This window comes from Plasmodium falciparum, assembly GCF_000002765.6.
Source record: "Plasmodium falciparum 3D7 genome assembly, chromosome: 4".
Lineage (NCBI taxonomy): Eukaryota > Apicomplexa > Aconoidasida > Haemosporida > Plasmodiidae > Plasmodium > Plasmodium falciparum.
The window spans coordinates 945879-966320 of record NC_004318.2 but is presented as its reverse complement, the minus strand read 5'-3'; the positions used below and the strand labels follow the sequence as shown (position 1 = coordinate 966320).

The 20442-nt window shown below is 28.3% G+C and overlaps 2 protein-coding genes and 1 non-coding gene across 3 annotated transcripts; 2 read left to right on the top strand and 1 right to left on the bottom strand.

Annotated features, from left to right (window-relative positions):
• Positions 1-709: 709 nt before the first annotated feature.
• On the top strand, positions 710-8254 carry PF3D7_0421100 (erythrocyte membrane protein 1, PfEMP1; the record flags this gene model as incomplete). The annotated part of the gene is made up of 2 exons (XM_001351479.1): positions 710-5992; positions 6992-8254. The coding sequence occupies 2 exons, from the start codon at positions 710-712 to the stop codon at positions 8252-8254; spliced, it is 6546 nt and encodes a 2181-aa protein (XP_001351515.1).
• Positions 8255-9337: 1083 nt separating this feature from the next.
• On the bottom strand, positions 9338-9472 carry PF3D7_0421000. The gene has a single exon (XR_002966609.1). It is a non-coding gene; the product is annotated as a Plasmodium RNA of unknown function RUF6 (non-coding RNA).
• A 3075-nt stretch (positions 9473-12547) lies between these two features.
• On the top strand, positions 12548-20152 carry PF3D7_0420900 (erythrocyte membrane protein 1, PfEMP1; the record flags this gene model as incomplete). Its single annotated transcript, XM_001351478.1, has 2 exons — positions 12548-17890; positions 18890-20152. 2 exons carry the CDS (start codon positions 12548-12550, stop codon positions 20150-20152), a joined length of 6606 nt encoding a protein of 2201 aa, XP_001351514.1.
• Positions 20153-20442: the final 290 nt, after the last annotated feature.

Genomic DNA, 20442 nt, shown 5'->3' with positions numbered 1-20442 from the left:
ATTTTTAATATAATGAAAAATATATATATACCTATACATATATATTTTTTTATGTAGATATATGATAGATAATATAGATAGAGAGAAACAGAAGAAGATATTTGCCTCTGTTGTTATCTCTAAAATATATATATAATTAATTAAAATAAGGCGAAAAAAAAAATATATATTAAGGTTTATTATTAAATATAGAAACATGTTGTATGTTTTTGTATGTATGTATTTTCGTATTTTTTTTTTTTTTCTCATTTATAATTTTACAAAATATATAAAACATAAAAAAATAATATATAAAATTAAATATAAAAATAAAGGAATACATGAAATATAATATTTTTCATAAAATGTAATTGTTGTTTTTTTTTTTGTTAGAATATTTAAATTTATTATAAAAGTATTAATATATATTTTTTTAAAAATATATATATAAAACTAATAATTATTATTATATACATATTAAATATTATTTATTAATATATATATTATATATATATTATATATATATTATAATATTACTACTATTATAATTAATATATATATATAAATATATATATAATACTTATATATATATATTCCAACACAATACTATTATTATTATTCTACCATATTACAATACTCCCATAACATACATACATACATACACCAAACCAAACCACTATACCACCACTTACCACGTATGCATGACATCATGTAGTCCAGAACAACCAAAATGGTGGCGCGAGGAGGTCATCAGGGCGGGGAAGATATTGATGAAACAAGTGCCAAACATTTATTGGATAGCATAGGGGAAAAAGTGTACAAAAAAGTGCATGGTGCTGCTCTACAACGTAGTAATGGTGCGTTGCAAGGAATTTTGTCACTAGCAACATTTGAGAAAAAACCAGAGACTCAACAAACACCAAAAGATCCATGCGACCTTAATCATAAATATCATACTACTGTTACCAGTGGTTATGATAAAGAAAATCCTTGTAAGGATAGACCAGAAGTTCGATTTTCTTATACAGAAGGAGCAGAATGTAATAAGAGCAAAGTAAAGGGTAATGAAGGTAATAGTGAAGGTGCATGTGCTCCATATAGACGATTGCATGTATGCGATCAAAATTTAGAACTAATAAAACCAAAGAATATAACAACACATAATTTATTGGTGGATGTGTGTCTTGCTGCAAAATTTGAAGCAGAGTCATTAAAAACATATCGTGGAAAATATCAACTAACTAATCATGGTTTCCATACCAATATATGTACTGAGTTGGCACGAAGTTTTGCAGATATAGGAGATATTATTCGCGGAAAAGATCTATATCGTGGTAATAACAAAGAAAAAGATAGATTAGAAGATAATTTAAAAAAAATTTTCAAGCAATTATATGAAGAATTAACAAAGAACAATAAGAATGAGGCGATAAAAACTCACTACCAAGATGATGATCCAAATTATTATAAATTAAGGAATGCTTGGTGGGAAGCTAATAGACAAGAAGTATGGAAAGCTATCACGTGCGGTGCTGGGGGTTCTAAATATTTTCGACACACATGTGGTACAGGAACGCCGACTGATGATAAATGCCGATGTGCGATAAATGATGTTCCTACATATTTTGATTATGTGCCACAGTATCTTCGCTGGTTCGAGGAATGGGCCGAAGATTTTTGTCGTAAACGAAAACATAAATTAAAAGATGTTAAAACAAATTGTCGTGGAGAAAATGGTACAGATCGATATTGTAGTGGTAATGGATTAGATTGCACAAAAACTATTAGAGCCAAATATATCTATGCTATAGGTAGTGAATGCACTAAATGTTCTTTTTTGTGTGGTTTTTATAAAAAATGGATAGATAACCAAAAAAAAGAATTTCTAAAACAAAAAAAAAAATGTGAAAATGAAATGTTAAGTAAAAGTAAGAAAAAACAAAGTACAAAATATAATGTTTATGAAGGATATGATAAAGAATTTTATAAAATACTTAAAAGTAACAATGTTGGAAACCTTGATAATTTTTTGGATTTATTAAGTAATGAAAATGAATGTAAAAATATTGATGGAAAAGGAGGAAAAATTGATTTTAATAACACTGATAATAAAACATTTTCGCATTCGGAATATTGTGAAGAATGTCCCGACTGTGGGGTCGAAAAGAAAGATAATGGAGAATTTCAAAAGAAAGAGAAAAATAATGGTGAATGCAAAGGTGGAAAACGTTATGAGATTCCAAATCATGCCAAATTTAATGAAATTAATGTCCTTTCCTTCGGTGATAAAGGCGAAGATAGAGAAACAAAATTAAAGAAATTTTGCGAAACAAAAAATGGTAGTGCTGGTGGTGGTGGTGGTAGTAATAGCGAAATCAAGGAACTAACTGAACAATGGAAATGTTATGAAGAGAAAGATATAAAAAAACTCGTTGAGAATGACCTGGAATATAACAAGGAGGTAAAAGGTTCAGGTGGAATATGTATATTGCAAAAGACGAACGGCGAAGAAAATGGGAAAAAGCAAAAGACATTCAATGATTTTTTTCACTTTTGGGTACGACATTTATTGAACGATTCTATAGAATGGCGAGAAAAACTTGATAAATGTTTAAAAAATGGTACGAAAATACTATGTAAAAATGGATGTAACAAAAATTGTAAATGTTATGAAAGCTGGGTTGAAGAAAAAAAAAAAGAATGGGGGGAAATCAAAAAACATTTTGACACGCAAGAAGATATTAAAAATTCAACAGGAGTGGATCCTATCGTAACTCTTGAATATGTTTTGGAAGAGTTTTATTTTCCACTTATTCAAGAAGCTTATGGAGATGCACAAGCAATAGAAGGAATTAAGAAAACATTACATAGCAAAGAAAATCAGCAAACAGATGCTACCGACACTAAAAATAAGACCTTACTTGATTACTTGCTCCATCACGAAGAACAAGACGCCGATAAATGCGTAAGAAATAATCCAGATAAGGACTGCCCCAAAAAACCACCCACTGGAGGTCCTGGTGGCGTCCACTCCGACACCGCCTCAGAAGACATCACCCACCACGACTCCTCCCACGATGAATCCGAAGGCTCAGAAGACGAAGAAGAAGAAGAAGAGGAGGACAAGGAGGAGGAAGGTGAAGATGGTGAAGACGTCCAGGACGACGTAGCCGAGGAGGACACGGCAAAGGAGGAGGGGTCGTCAACCACAGAGACACAACTACCAGACGCTTGCAATATAGTAAAAACACTATTTGAGAGCACCAAAAATTTTGAAGATGCCTGTCCAACCAAATACGGCCCAAAGGCACCCACAAGTTGGAAGTGCATACCAAGTGGTGACAAAGCAGCCACAAGTGGTGAGGGTGACAGTGGTCCCTCACGTAAACGACGTGACACCACTGGTGGTGAATCCACCACATCTAGTAGTGCCACCACTGGTGGTAAAGACGGAGCCACTGGTGGTAGTGTTTGTGTGCCACCCAGGAGGCGACGATTATACATACATAAAGTGGACGACAACGTGAAGGACGACGCGTCATTACGTAAGTGGTTTATCGAGAGTTCTGCTGTAGAAACTTTTTTTTTGTGGCATGAATACAAAATGGAGAAAAAAAGAGAGGATATAGAAAAACAGAAAGCAAATGAAAAAGTTGTAGATACATCAAATGTTGGAGAAGAACTTCAAAATGATTTAGAAGGAAATGGTACTATCCCCGAAGAGTTTAAACGTCAAATGTTCTATACATTAGGAGATTATAAAGACATATTTGAGGGGAAGAGTATAGAGGTTGGTGACGAGAAGGACAAGCAGAAAATGAAAGAAATAGAAAAGAAAATACAAGCACATATAAATAGTGGTTCCTCATCTCCTCCTCATGGAACACCTGGTCAACCAAATAGTGTCACAACCCCCCAACAAACCTGGTGGAGTAGAAACGCCCCTTCCATCTGGAAAGGAATGATTTGTGCACTAACATATAAAGAAGATGGCGAAAAATCAACAGACGACAAAACAACATTAAAGAGGAATGATGATGTCTACGAGAAAATTTTCGGGAAACCCCCCAATAACGACAACCCCCAAAACCCCAACAACGGCACATTCCACAAAAAATACCATTACGATAGTGTCAGACTTAAAGATGATGATGATCAAAGTGGTGACAAACTCCAAAGCACCTCAGCCCCTAGTGATACACCCACCCTCAACAACCCCAAATTGAGTGATTTCGTGTTACGCCCCACCTACTTCCGATACCTTGAAGAATGGGGAGAGAGTTTCTGTGGTACGCGGAAGAGGATGTTGGAACAACTTGAAAAAGTATGTCGTAGTGGTGAGACAGGTAAAGAACATTGTAGTGGGGATGGACATGTTTGTGAAAAAGACTATCTTAACCATAATAATATGTTTGCAGATTCATATTGTCCTGATTGTAAGAAAGCATGTAGAAAATATAAAAAATGGATAGAAAAAAAATTAGAAGAATTTCAAAAACAAAAAGATAAATATAAAGGGGAACTTGATAAATTAACAAAAGATAAATCTGGTGGTGATAAGAAATTTTGTGAAGAAATAAAAAATCATTCGTCTGCTGCAAATTTTTTGAAAGAATTGAAACATGGCAAAGATAATCAAGGTAATAGTGATCAAGATAATAAACTAGATTTTGAGAACATTCCTCAGACATTTTCTCGTTCAACGTATTGTAAAACATGTCCTCCCAATAAAGTTAATTGTAGTAGTGGTAGTAAAAGTCGTACAAGTGGTGGTACAAATAGATGTACAGAAGTTAAAAAAAATGGAGAGACGTGGGAAAAGGTTTTTGATAAAATAGCTAAAAACAATGGAAAGACTACTACTATTGATGTCCATATGATTGATCGTAGGGCACCGTTTATTAAAAAATATTTAGAAAATTCAAAAAATTCAGAAGAATCAAATAATTCACTCTTTAAGGATTCATATCTTTTTAAAAGTGTAAGAGATCAAAACTGGGAGTGTAAATTTGAAAATGAAAATAAGGATGTATGTAAATTAAAAAATTTTAATGACAAAATAGATCTCAATCAATATACTACATTTAAAGTATTGCTAATATATTGGTTAGAAGATTTTATAGAAGGTTATTATATATTGAAAAAAAGAAAAGTATTCGAACAATGTAAAGAAAATGGAGAAAATACATGTAGTGAAGAATCTAAAAACTATTGTGCATGTGTGAAAGTATGGTTAGAAAAAAAGAAAAATGAATGGGATCAAATAAAAAAACATTTTAAAGATCGAAAATCGGATGATGGTGATACTGTTGTGTCTAAAGTTAGAAATTTCTTGGAGACCTTGATACCTCGAATTGCTCCTAAAAAAAATAATGGAGAAGTTACAGAATTAAGTGATTTAGAAAAGTCACTTGGATGTAATTGCGCTGGGAGAGCAGAAAATAGTAAAGAAGATGAAAAAGAAGATGTTGTTCTATGTTTGCTCACAAAGCTTGAAGATAAAGCAAACAAGTGTAAAGAAGACCAAAAACCTAATGGCGAAAACCAAGCACAAACGTGTGAAAAATCCGCCCCCGTTGAAGACGAAGACGATGAACCCCTTGAAGAGGAAAACCCAGTTACACAACCGAACATTTGTCCGAAAGTGGAAACAACAGAAGAAACAGTGGATGAAGGCAAGTGTGAAGAAGACACAGTCACTCCTAGTCTTGGACCCAAAGATGATAGTGAAAAAGATGAAAAAAAAGAGGAAAATAGTGAAGACACAACGGCAGCAGAAGGAGAAGAAAATGGTGCTCCTGGATCTAGTGGCACACCTCCACCTCCCCCTGCGGCGCCTCCATCAACCCCAGCAAAAACAAAAGAAAGCAAAAAACCAAAATCAACAAAAAAACCTCGAATCAAAACCCTTAATGTATTGGACCACCCCGCTGTCATACCCGCCCTCATGTCTTCTACCATCATGTGGAGTATTGGTATTGGTTTTGCTACATTCACTTATTTTTATCTAAAGGTATTATATATATATATAAATATATATGGATGTGGATGTATGTGGATGTATATGTATTTGTGGGGTGTTTTTGGATGTATATATATATATTTGTGTATATGTGGATGTATATGTGTTTTTGGATATATATATATATATATATGTATATCTGTTTCTGTATATGTATGTTTGAGCGTTTGGATATATATATGGATTTACATGTATGTGTTTTATATATATTTTATATATATATATTTATATTGAAAAAGAAAAAAATGAAAAAAATGAAAAAAATGAAAAAAAAAAAAAGAAATATAAAAAAAAAAAAAAGGAGAAAAATATTTTAAAAATAATAAAAATTATAATAAAAATATAAATTTTGATAAAATGAAAAATGAAAAATATTATCAAAAAGAAAATAAAAAAAATTTTATACATAAAAAAAATGATTATAAAAAAAATTTATTAGAAATAAAATAAAAACAAATTTATTAAATAAAAACAAAAAAAAAAAAAAACATGTTAAAAAAAAAAATATATATCATAAAATAAAAAGAAAAGGGAAAAAATGTTAAAAAAAAAATATATATCATAAAATAAAAAAAAAAATTTTAAAAAATGTTAAAAAAAAATATATATATATATCATAAAATAAAAAAAAATTAAAAAAATGTTAAAAAAAAAATATATATCATAAAATAAAAAAAAAATAAAAAAATTTAATTAAATAAAAAAAAAAAAATTAAATTAAATACATGCACATATACACATACATATATATATTATATATATATATATACCCATAACTACATTCACATATACACATACATATATATATATACCCATAACTACATTCACATATACGCATACATATATATATTATATATATATACCCATAACTACATACATATATACATTAACAAACACATAGATATACATAAATACATATATACATTAACAAACACATATATAATACCTAAATACATATATACATACACATATATATTCATTTTTTTTTAGAAAAAAACCAAATCATCTGTTCGAAATTTATTCCAAATACTGCAAATACCTAAAGGTGATTATGATATACCGACAAAACTTTCACCCAATAGATATATACCTTATACTAGTGGTAAATACAGAGGCAAACGGTACATTTACCTTGAAGGAGATAGTGGAACAGATAGTGGTTACACCGATCATTATAGTGATATAACTTCCTCAGAAAGTGAGTATGAAGAGATGGATATTAATGATATATATGTACCAGGTAGTCCTAAATATAAAACATTGATCGAAGTGGTACTTGAACCATCAAAAAGTAATGGTAACACACTAGGTGATGATATGGTACCTACCACTAATACATTTACAGATGAGGAATGGAATGAACTAAAACATGATTTTATATCTAATATGTTACAAAATCAACCAAATGATTATAAAAGTGAAGATATTCCATTGAATACACAACCGAATACTTTATATTTTAATAAACCTGAGGAAAAACCTTTTATTACTTCTATTCATGATAGAAATTTATATAGTGGAGAAGAATATAGTTATAATATTAATATGAGTACTAATAGTATGGATGATATTCCAATTAATCGTGATAATAATGTATATTCTGGTATCGATTTAATTAATGACACATTAAGTGGTAATCAACATATTGATATATATGATGAAGTGCTAAAAAGAAAAGAAAATGAATTATTTGGAACAAAACATCATACAAAACGTACGAGTACACAAAACGTCGCCAAACCTGCACGTGACGACCCCATACACAACCAATTAGATTTGTTCCATAAATGGTTAGATAGACATAGAGACATGTGCAAAAAGTGGAATAATAAGGAGGGATTATTAGATAAATTAAAAGAAGAATGGAATAAAGATACTAATAGTGGTAAACTAAGTGACAACATACATAGTGATAATAAACCTGGTGACATACCTAGTGATAATCATGTTTTAAATAGTGATGTTTCTATTCAAATAGATATGGGTAATCCTAAATATATAAATCAGTTTACATGTGTGGATAGTAACCCCAACCTAACCTTACGGTCTAACCCAAACCTTATGGGAAACCAAAACCCCAACCTCAACCTTGTGGAAAATAACATCAACCCAAACCACCAAAACCAAAACCAAGTGGGTGACACTAATTTTGTGGATACCCCCACCAACCCCACCAATGTACAAATTGAAATGGATGTAAATACCAAATTGGTGAAAGAGAAATATCCTATAGGAGATGTGTGGGATATATAAATATATGTGGATGTTTGTTTGATTTATATTTTTTATTTGTTGATTTTATTTGTGGAATATATTTTTTTTTATTTGTTGATTACTTTTGTGGAGTTTATTTTTGGATTTTATTTTTTATTTGTAAATTATATTATATTTTTTATTTGCGTATTTTTTATGTATTTTTTTATGTATTTAATTTTTAGTGTTATAAATTATATTATATTATTAGTACATATATATAACATGATTATATTGTGTTATATTATATTTTTTAATACTGTGGTCTTATTATATACAGTCGTATATATATATCTATAGTGTTACATAAATATATGTAGTGTTATATATATTTATTTTAATGACTATAGTAGTTAATATTATTTAGATTAAAAATATAAGCTACTTGAAAAAATTGAATATAATAATATTTTATTATTTGTATTATTGTTATTATTTGTTATTAATACTACTATTAATATTATTAGAAGTACTAATAGTAGTATAACTATCAGTTTTATTTTTTGATAGTATTAATATTAAGATTTAATATTGTTCTTTTTTATTTTTTTCCCTTTTATGATATTTAAAACAAAACAAGAAGAATAATCGATAGATCGAATCTATTTATAAAAATACATATTGATTATATTTATATATAAATGAGTACCTATCGAAACAAATAGACAAACAAACATACATATGTAGATTATATATTAAAAATATATATATATATATATATAAATGAATACATACAATATAAAAATACTTATCAAAACAAACATATGTATTAAAAAATATATTTGTTATAAAATTACTTGTGATATTAAAATATATATATTAGAAAAATATTTATCATATTCAAAAAAATAAAAAAATACATATATATGACAATTTATTTATTTAATTAAATTAATTATTCACATTGTATATATCATATATGTTTTAATAAATACAATTAAAATTTCTTATTTTTTTTCATTTATTTTTTGAAAAATATATAAATTATAGAATATATAAAATAATATAAAGATAAATTTATATAAAATAAAAATATATTTAAGGTATTATAATATTTAATATATAAAAAATTTTATAAAAAAATTGCGCCACCCCCCTCCGAGTAAACTCAGTAGCTCGGTCTGCAACTTTTCTCAGGAAATTGTCGGCAAGCGGAGTCGAACCAACGTTCTCACAAGGAAAGCTACATACCTAACGACTGGGCTACTGGGGCAGCTTAATAATAGTACTCACATCAAAGTATTATTAAAATGGAATGTATGCACATAATATATATATATATATATATATATATATATATATTTACCACTGTATGTACATATATAAAATATATCATAATTGAAATATAAATATTTTGAATATAAAAGTACGAATTTTATATTTAAATTTAAAGAAAAGAAAAATATATGTTATATATATATATATATATATTCATGTTGATGTTTAAATTTATTTGGAGAATAAAATTATATATATATATGAAAAAAGGTATGTATATATATTAATTTGAAACATATATTATTATATTTTTTCACTTTTGTTTTTTTAATATATTCATATATATATATATATATATATATATATAATTATTTTTTTTTTTATGTTATTTTTAAAGTAATAATATATATTTTGAAGAATAAATATTACTATCAAGTAAACATTCATAATAAAAAAATAATGAACATATTATAGATACATACATTTATATAGTTTTTCTTGCAATATAAAATATATAAATTTATAAGCAATATATATGTTATAACAAAAGCACAGACATGAAATTTTTGCTATACTTAAACAAATTACTAATAAGCAAATATATTCAGATATATATAGTATGATTAAATAATATGTTCTGCGTATTGTTGGGAACCTAACAAATATTATGAATCAATTTTAATACATGATCAAATTATATATATATAAATATATATATATTTTTTTTAATTATTATTCTTAATATATATATCATGTAAAATATGGATTCAAATCTTCTCATACAATTTTTGTAAAACGTATAGACAAACTAGACCATATTCCTTTATTATATGATTTAGGAATATTTCATCCTTTTTTATAATACTGCTTTCAAGGTTTCATACAAAATTTTTTTCCTTTTTTTTGTACATTACGATAGAGAAATATATATATATATATATATATATAGCATAACATATGTTACCATCACATATATTACCATAAATCATATTTATATTGATACATTATACATGAAATTTATGTAGATTGGAAGATAATTATAGATATATAATTATTTGTATATTTATATATGTTATATTGGTTTGATATGTACTTGTATTTCTCTATTTATATATGTATTTTGAGTGTAACCAAGGGTATATAGTTAGAAAGATTGTTCAGTGTATGTTGGCATGTGAATGCATGCATATAAGTCTATCTGATTTTTGGTATATATATATATATGTTCATATAGATATGTTTTAGGGATGAGGTTTATGTATTTGTGTGGATATATATATACAAAATACATAATTAATAATATGCCTTTCATAAGAATAGTAAATATACAATATATATAAAAATAAAATAAAAACATAATAATATCTATAGTTATTATAACATCCTTTTTTTTCAATTTTATTTATTAATATTCTTTTTTTGTTATCTCTATATTACAAATATATATAGAAATATTATTATTTGGAGTATAAATAAATTTATTCTACATATATGTATGTATATTATCTGATTATTATATATATATTTATATATTGTATATGTATTGTATTTGAATTATGTATGCATCCTATATATATATTATATACATTCTCTCTAGAAATATGTTCAATATATATATGTATTCTAAATAAATAATATGTATTTTGCATTATTAAAGGTTATATTTTTTTTTATACATATATTAATGTATACTTTAATAAATAGTTTAACCATATTAGTAATATATAAGTATTGAAATCTATATATTTAGATAATAGTATTATATTTGTAAAATGTTTTTGATAATTTGATCAATATTAACGTAGAGAAAATGTACATTTCATTAACACAATATATATGAATATATATATAATTATACCATTATATATATATATATATATATATATACATGCATCATTGTTCACCTTAATTTTCTTTTTATGTTATTTGTTTTTTTCTACTTTTTTTTTATTTCTTTCTTTTTTTTTGATGTTGTACATATATATTATATAATACATTATATATTATAATATTTTATAAACTATATTATATAATAACAAAAATTAATATTTATAGTATACTACTTTCAATATGATAAAATACTAAAAATATATATATATATATATATATTGTATATATGTATTTATTTTCATAGATATATGGTAGATAATATAGATAGAAAGGTAATATTTCCTTTTTCTTATCTATCATATAGGGGAAAAAATATATAAATAATTCAATAACAAATAGATAAATGATTATAAATTAGTATAAAAATAATATATATATATGTTCTGCGATTATAGTTCTTAAATTTTTGTTATATATATATATTTTTTCTATTTTATATAATATATATAGGATTATATAAATAAAAATCTACATTAAATATAACATGTTATGTTTCATAGTTTTTGGTAAAATGTTTTAATTTATTATTCTATATTTAATTTTTTAAAAAAAAATATATATAATAATTACATGAATGTAAAATATTATTTAAAAATATATATATATAAGCGTATATATGTTAGTATATTGCTATTAATATAACTAAATTATATAGTAAAAAATAATTATATATTATAGTAAATGAATTAAATAATATATATATAAGTGAAGGATATAAGTATGAAATATTATAATATTATCATGATATAGATAATAATAATATCATATATATATATATATAATTTATTATCATGTATTATTAAAAATATAATAATATAGTTAATAGTAATGATGTATAATATTCATATTACCACATAATTCATACCACTATATAATATTACTGCATGTTAGTGATAACCATTATATAATATACACCCACTACATAGTAATAATAGCGGCGGTATCATATACACGAATATATTATAATAGTGGTAGCCACAATCACGGCATCATGGTAATATATATTTTCGTTGATATCTTCCTTATTGTTTGTTTTCCATACACTATTATGTATTTATGTTATAATGGTAGACTATGTTAACAATGCATGAATGCTTATCGTAGATTAATAATAGATGCATGAAAACAATGTGTATGTATATGTATGTGTGTATTTACAACATAATGTAGTCACGAACAAACAAAATGGTGCCGCCAGGAGGTCGTCAGGGTGGGAGTGGTGAGGATGGTATTGATGATAAAGATGCCAAACATTTATTGGATAGCATAGGGAAAATAGTGCATGAGCAAGTGAAAAATGATGCTAAAACATATAAAGGTGAATTGGAAGGAAAGTTGTCACTAGCAACTACTATTGGGGAATTAAATTACACCAAAGATCCATGCATATTTGATTATAGTAAACTTATTAATGGTAGTGGTAGTGGTGGTGTTACTGCTCGCGATGATCCGTGCGGAAATGGAAGTGGAAAAGGAGAAGATGTAAGCCGTTTTTCCGATAAAGAAGGAGCACAATGTGCTAATAGTAAAATACATGGTAATAGTAAAGGTAGTAATGGTGGAGCCTGTGCTCCACTCAGACGATTACATTTATGTAACAAAAATATGGAAAAAATAGCAACGTCGACGGCTAAGCATGATTTATTGGTAGATGTGTGTATGGCAGCAAATTACGAGGCACAGTCATTAATACGTGATCATCCACAACATAAAAGAACTAATCCTGATTCTAAAATATGTACTGAGTTGGCACGAAGTTTTGCAGATATAGGTGATATCGTTAGAGGAAGAGATCTATATAGAGGTAATAAGAAAGAAAACAAACAAAGAGAAAAATTAGAAGAAAATTTGAGAAAAATTTTCGAGAATATATATGAAGGATTGTCGAACAATGGTGTAAAAGCTCGCTACGAAGGTGATAAAGAAAATTTTTATCAATTACGAGAAGATTGGTGGGCTCTTAATAGAGACCAAGTATGGAAAGCATTAACATGTAGCGACGACCTAAAAGATGCTTCATATTTTCGACCAACGTGCAGTGATCGTAAAGGAAGTTGTTCTCAAGCTAAGGATAACTGCCGGTGTGACGGCTCAAATACCGACCAGGTCCCCACATATTTTGACTATGTGCCACAGTTTCTTCGCTGGTTCGAGGAATGGGCAGAAGACTTTTGTAGAAAAAAAAAAAAAAAACTAGAAAAGTTGGAACAACAATGTCGTGGTGTCTACGAGGGTAAGGAACGATATTGTAGCCGTAATGGATTTGATTGTGAAAAAACAGTTAACGCACGAGGTAAAGTACGTATGGGTAAGGGTTGCACTGACTGTTTTTTTGCATGTAATCCTTACATTGATTGGATAGAAAAACAAAAAGAACAATTTGACAAACAAAAACAAAAATATGATGAAGAAATAAAAAAATATACAAAGGTAGCATCAAGTAGTAGTGGTGGTAGGGCAAAACGAGCTGCACGTGGTGGTAGTAATGTTAATGGGTATGAAAAAATTTTTTATAAGAAACTGAAAGATAGTGGCTATGAATCCGTTGGTGAATTTTTGGATTTATTAAGTAAAGAAGAAGTATGCAAAAATTTTAAAGAAAAAGAAGAAGGAAAAATTGATTTCAAAACCGTTAAAAGTAGTAGTGCTAAAAATAGTGATGATAGTAATAAAACATTTTGTCGTACAAAATATTGCCAACCCTGTCCTCTATGTGGAATGAAAAAGAATAATAATGGTGAATGGGAACACAAAAAAAAGGGTAAATGCACGAGTGGAAACCTTTATAGGCCTATAGATGGCGCAATACATACTGATATTAATTTCCTGTATAGTGGTGATCGACATGATGATATTGAAAAAAAATTAAATAGGTTTTGCGATGAAACAAATGGTGATACAATAAATAGTGTTGCTGGTGTTAGTGGTACCGGTGTTGTTGCTGGTAGTAATAGTCGTAGTAAGGAACTGTATCAAGAATGGAAATGTTATAAAGGTAAAGATGTAGAGAAAGTTAAAGATGGTAAGGATGAAGATGACGAAGACTATGAAGACGATTATCACAAAGAGGTAGAAAATGCAGGCGGATTATGTATATTGGAAAATAACGACGGCAAAGAAAAAGTGAACAAACAAAAGACATACAATGATTTTTTTTACTATTGGGTTGCACATATGTTGAAAGATTCCATACATTGGAAAAAAAAACTTGAGAAATGTTTAAAAAATGGTACGAAAACAAGATGTAAAAACAATAAATGTAATAGAGAATGTGGTTGTTTTCAAAAATGGGTTGAACAAAAAAAAAAAAAAGAATGGGGGAAAATAATAGAGCATTTTTACAAGCAAGAAGGTATTCCACCAGGAACGCATGATATAACTCTTGAAGGTGTTTTGAAGAAAGAGGTACTTTTGACAAGTCTTCAAGAGGGTTATGGGAATGCAGAGGACATAGAACACATTAAGCAACTGTTGGAAGAGGAAGAAAATGAAGAAAATGAAGGAACACCTGGTGCCGACAATAAAAATAAGAATACAATTGATAAATTGCTCGACCACGAAGAAGGAATTGCCAAAGAATGCCAACAAAAACAGAATGAATGCCCCAAAAAACCACCAAAAAAAACACCCGGAGGTCCCGATCGCGCCCTAAAACCAGAGGAAGTCGACGCCTCCTCAGAAGACCACTACGACGAAGAAGGCGGCGAAGACGAAGAAGAAGAGGAGGACAAGGAGGAGGAAGGTGAAGATGGTGAAGACGTCCAGGACGACGTAGCCGAGGAGGACACGGCAAAGGAGGAGGGGTCGTCAACCACAGAGACACAACTACCAGACGCTTGCAATATAGTAAAAACACTATTTGAGAGCACCAAAAATTTTGAAGATGCCTGTCGCCAAAAATATGGCCCAAAGGCACCCACAAGTTGGAAATGTGTTCCTACCACTGGTGATAAGGACGGTGCCACTGGCAAAAGTGATGGTAGTATTTGTGTGCCACCCAGGAGACGACGATTATACATACATAAAGTGGACGACAACGTGAAGGACGACGCGTCATTACGTAAGTGGTTTATCGAGAGTTCTGCTGTAGAAACTTTTTTTTTGTGGCATGAATACAAAATGGAGAAAAAAAGAGAGGATATAGAAAAACAGAAAGCAAATGAAAAAGTTGTAGATACATCAAATGTTGGAGAAGAACTTCAAAATGATTTAGAAGGAAATGGTACTATCCCCGAAGAGTTTAAACGTCAAATGTTCTATACATTAGGAGATTATAAAGACATATTTGAGGGGAAGAGTATAGAGGTTGGTGACGAGAAGGACAAGCAGAAAATGAAAGAAATAGAAAAGAAAATACAAGCACATATAAATAGTGGTTCCTCATCTCCTCCTCATGGAACACCTGGTCAACCAAATAGTGTCACAACCCCCCAACAAACCTGGTGGAGTAGAAACGCCCCTTCCATCTGGAAAGGAATGATTTGTGCACTAACATATAAAGAAGATGGCGAAAAATCAACAGACGACAAAACAACATTAAAGAGGAATGATGATGTCTACGAGAAAATTTTCGGGAAACCCCCCAATAACGACAACCCCCAAAACCCCAACAACGGCACATTCCACAAAAAATACCATTACGATAGTGTCAGACTTAAAGATGATGATGATCAAAGTGGTGACAAACTCCAAAGCACCTCAGCCCCTAGTGATACACCCACCCTCAACAACCCCAAATTGAGTGATTTCGTGTTACGCCCCACCTACTTCCGATACCTTGAAGAATGGGGAGAGAGTTTCTGTGGTACGCGGAAGAGGATGTTGGAACAACTTGAAAAAGTATGTCGTAGTGGTGAGACAGGTAAAGAACATTGTAGTGGGGATGGACATGTTTGTGAAAAAGACTATCTTAACCATAATAATATGTTTGCAGATTCATATTGTCCTGATTGTAAGAAAGCATGTAGAAAATATAAAAAATGGATAGAAAAAAAATTAGAAGAATTTCAAAAACAAAAAGATAAATATAAAGGGGAACTTGATAAATTAACAAAAGATAAATCTGGTGGTGATAAGAAATTTTGTGAAGAAATAAAAAATCATTCGTCTGCTGCAAATTTTTTGAAAGAATTGAAACATGGCAAAGATAATCAAGGTAATAGTGATCAAGATAATAAACTAGATTTTGAGAACATTCCTCAGACATTTTCTCGTTCAACGTATTGTAAAACATGTCCTCCCAATAAAGTTAATTGTAGTAGTGGTAGTAAAAGTCGTACAAGTGGTGGTACAAATAGATGTACAGAAGTTAAAAAAAATGGAGAGACGTGGGAAAAGGTTTTTGATAAAATAGCTAAAAACAATGGAAAGACTACTACTATTGATGTCCATATGATTGATCGTAGGGCACCGTTTATTAAAAAATATTTAGAAAATTCAAAAAATTCAGAAGAATCAAATAATTCACTCTTTAAGGATTCATATCTTTTTAAAAGTGTAAGAGATCAAAACTGGGAGTGTAAATTTGAAAATGAAAATAAGGATGTATGTAAATTAAAAAATTTTAATGACAAAATAGATCTCAATCAATATACTACATTTAAAGTATTGCTAATATATTGGTTAGAAGATTTTATAGAAGGTTATTATATATTGAAAAAAAGAAAAGTATTCGAACAATGTAAAGAAAATGGAGAAAATACATGTAGTGAAGAATCTAAAAACTATTGTGCATGTGTGAAAGTATGGTTAGAAAAAAAGAAAAATGAATGGGATCAAATAAAAAAACATTTTAAAGATCGAAAATCGGATGATGGTGATACTGTTGTGTCTAAAGTTAGAAATTTCTTGGAGACCTTGATACCTCGAATTGCTCCTAAAAAAAATAATGGAGAAGTTACAGAATTAAGTGATTTAGAAAAGTCACTTGGATGTAATTGCGCTGGGAGAGCAGAAAATAGTAAAGAAGATGAAAAAGAAGATGTTGTTCTATGTTTGCTCACAAAGCTTGAAGATAAAGCAAACAAGTGTAAAGAAGACCAAAAACCTAATGGCGAAAACCAAGCACAAACGTGTGAAAAATCCGCCCCCGTTGAAGACGAAGACGATGAACCCCTTGAAGAGGAAAACCCAGTTACACAACCGAACATTTGTCCGAAAGTGGAAACAACAGAAGAAACAGTGGATGAAGGCAAGTGTGAAGAAGACACAGTCACTCCTAGTCTTGGACCCAAAGATGATAGTGAAAAAGATGAAAAAAAAGAGGAAAATAGTGAAGACACAACGGCAGCAGAAGGAGAAGAAAATGGTGCTCCTGGATCTAGTGGCACACCTCCACCTCCCCCTGCGGCGCCTCCATCAACCCCAGCAAAAACAAAAGAAAGCAAAAAACCAAAATCAACAAAAAAACCTCGAATCAAAACCCTTAATGTATTGGACCACCCCGCTGTCATACCCGCCCTCATGTCTTCTACCATCATGTGGAGTATTGGTATTGGTTTTGCTACATTCACTTATTTTTATCTAAAGGTATTATATATATATATAAATATATATGGATGTGGATGTATGTGGATGTATATGTATTTGTGGGGTGTTTTTGGATGTATATATATATATTTGTGTATATGTGGATGTATATGTGTTTTTGGATATATATATATATATATATGTATATCTGTTTCTGTATATGTATGTTTGAGCGTTTGGATATATATATGGATTTACATGTATGTGTTTTATATATATTTTATATATATATATTTATATTGAAAAAGAAAAAAATGAAAAAAATGAAAAAAATGAAAAAAAAAAAAAGAAATATAAAAAAAAAAAAAAGGAGAAAAATATTTTAAAAATAATAAAAATTATAATAAAAATATAAATTTTGATAAAATGAAAAATGAAAAATATTATCAAAAAGAAAATAAAAAAAATTTTATACATAAAAAAAATGATTATAAAAAAAATTTATTAGAAATAAAATAAAAACAAATTTATTAAATAAAAACAAAAAAAAAAAAAAACATGTTAAAAAAAAAAATATATATCATAAAATAAAAAGAAAAGGGAAAAAATGTTAAAAAAAAAATATATATCATAAAATAAAAAAAAAAATTTTAAAAAATGTTAAAAAAAAATATATATATATATCATAAAATAAAAAAAAATTAAAAAAATGTTAAAAAAAAAATATATATCATAAAATAAAAAAAAAATAAAAAAATTTAATTAAATAAAAAAAAAAAAATTAAATTAAATACATGCACATATACACATACATATATATATTATATATATATATATACCCATAACTACATTCACATATACACATACATATATATATATACCCATAACTACATTCACATATACGCATACATATATATATTATATATATATACCCATAACTACATACATATATACATTAACAAACACATAGATATACATAAATACATATATACATTAACAAACACATATATAATACCTAAATACATATATACATACACATATATATTCATTTTTTTTTAGAAAAAAACCAAATCATCTGTTCGAAATTTATTCCAAATACTGCAAATACCTAAAGGTGATTATGATATACCGACAAAACTTTCACCCAATAGATATATACCTTATACTAGTGGTAAATACAGAGGCAAACGGTACATTTACCTTGAAGGAGATAGTGGAACAGATAGTGGTTACACCGATCATTATAGTGATATAACTTCCTCAGAAAGTGAGTATGAAGAGATGGATATTAATGATATATATGTACCAGGTAGTCCTAAATATAAAACATTGATCGAAGTGGTACTTGAACCATCAAAAAGTAATGGTAACACACTAGGTGATGATATGGTACCTACCACTAATACATTTACAGATGAGGAATGGAATGAACTAAAACATGATTTTATATCTAATATGTTACAAAATCAACCAAATGATTATAAAAGTGAAGATATTCCATTGAATACACAACCGAATACTTTATATTTTAATAAACCTGAGGAAAAACCTTTTATTACTTCTATTCATGATAGAAATTTATATAGTGGAGAAGAATATAGTTATAATATTAATATGAGTACTAATAGTATGGATGATATTCCAATTAATCGTGATAATAATGTATATTCTGGTATCGATTTAATTAATGACACATTAAGTGGTAATCAACATATTGATATATATGATGAAGTGCTAAAAAGAAAAGAAAATGAATTATTTGGAACAAAACATCATACAAAACGTACGAGTACACAAAACGTCGCCAAACCTGCACGTGACGACCCCATACACAACCAATTAGATTTGTTCCATAAATGGTTAGATAGACATAGAGACATGTGCAAAAAGTGGAATAATAAGGAGGGATTATTAGATAAATTAAAAGAAGAATGGAATAAAGATACTAATAGTGGTAAACTAAGTGACAACATACATAGTGATAATAAACCTGGTGACATACCTAGTGATAATCATGTTTTAAATAGTGATGTTTCTATTCAAATAGATATGGGTAATCCTAAATATATAAATCAGTTTACATGTGTGGATAGTAACCCCAACCTAACCTTACGGTCTAACCCAAACCTTATGGGAAACCAAAACCCCAACCTCAACCTTGTGGAAAATAACATCAACCCAAACCACCAAAACCAAAACCAAGTGGGTGACACTAATTTTGTGGATACCCCCACCAACCCCACCAATGTACAAATTGAAATGGATGTAAATACCAAATTGGTGAAAGAGAAATATCCTATAGGAGATGTGTGGGATATATAAATATATGTGGATGTTTGTTTGATTTATATTTTTTATTTGTTGATTTTATTTGTGGAATATATTTTTTTTTATTTGTTGATTACTTTTGTGGAGTTTATTTTTGGATTTTATTTTTTATTTGTAAATTATATTATATTTTTTATTTGCGTATTTTTTATGTATTTTTTTATGTATTTAATTTTTAGTGTTATAAATTATATTATATTATTAGTACATATATATAACATGATTATATTGTGTTATATTATATTTTTTAATACTGTGGTCTTATTATATACAGTCGTATATAT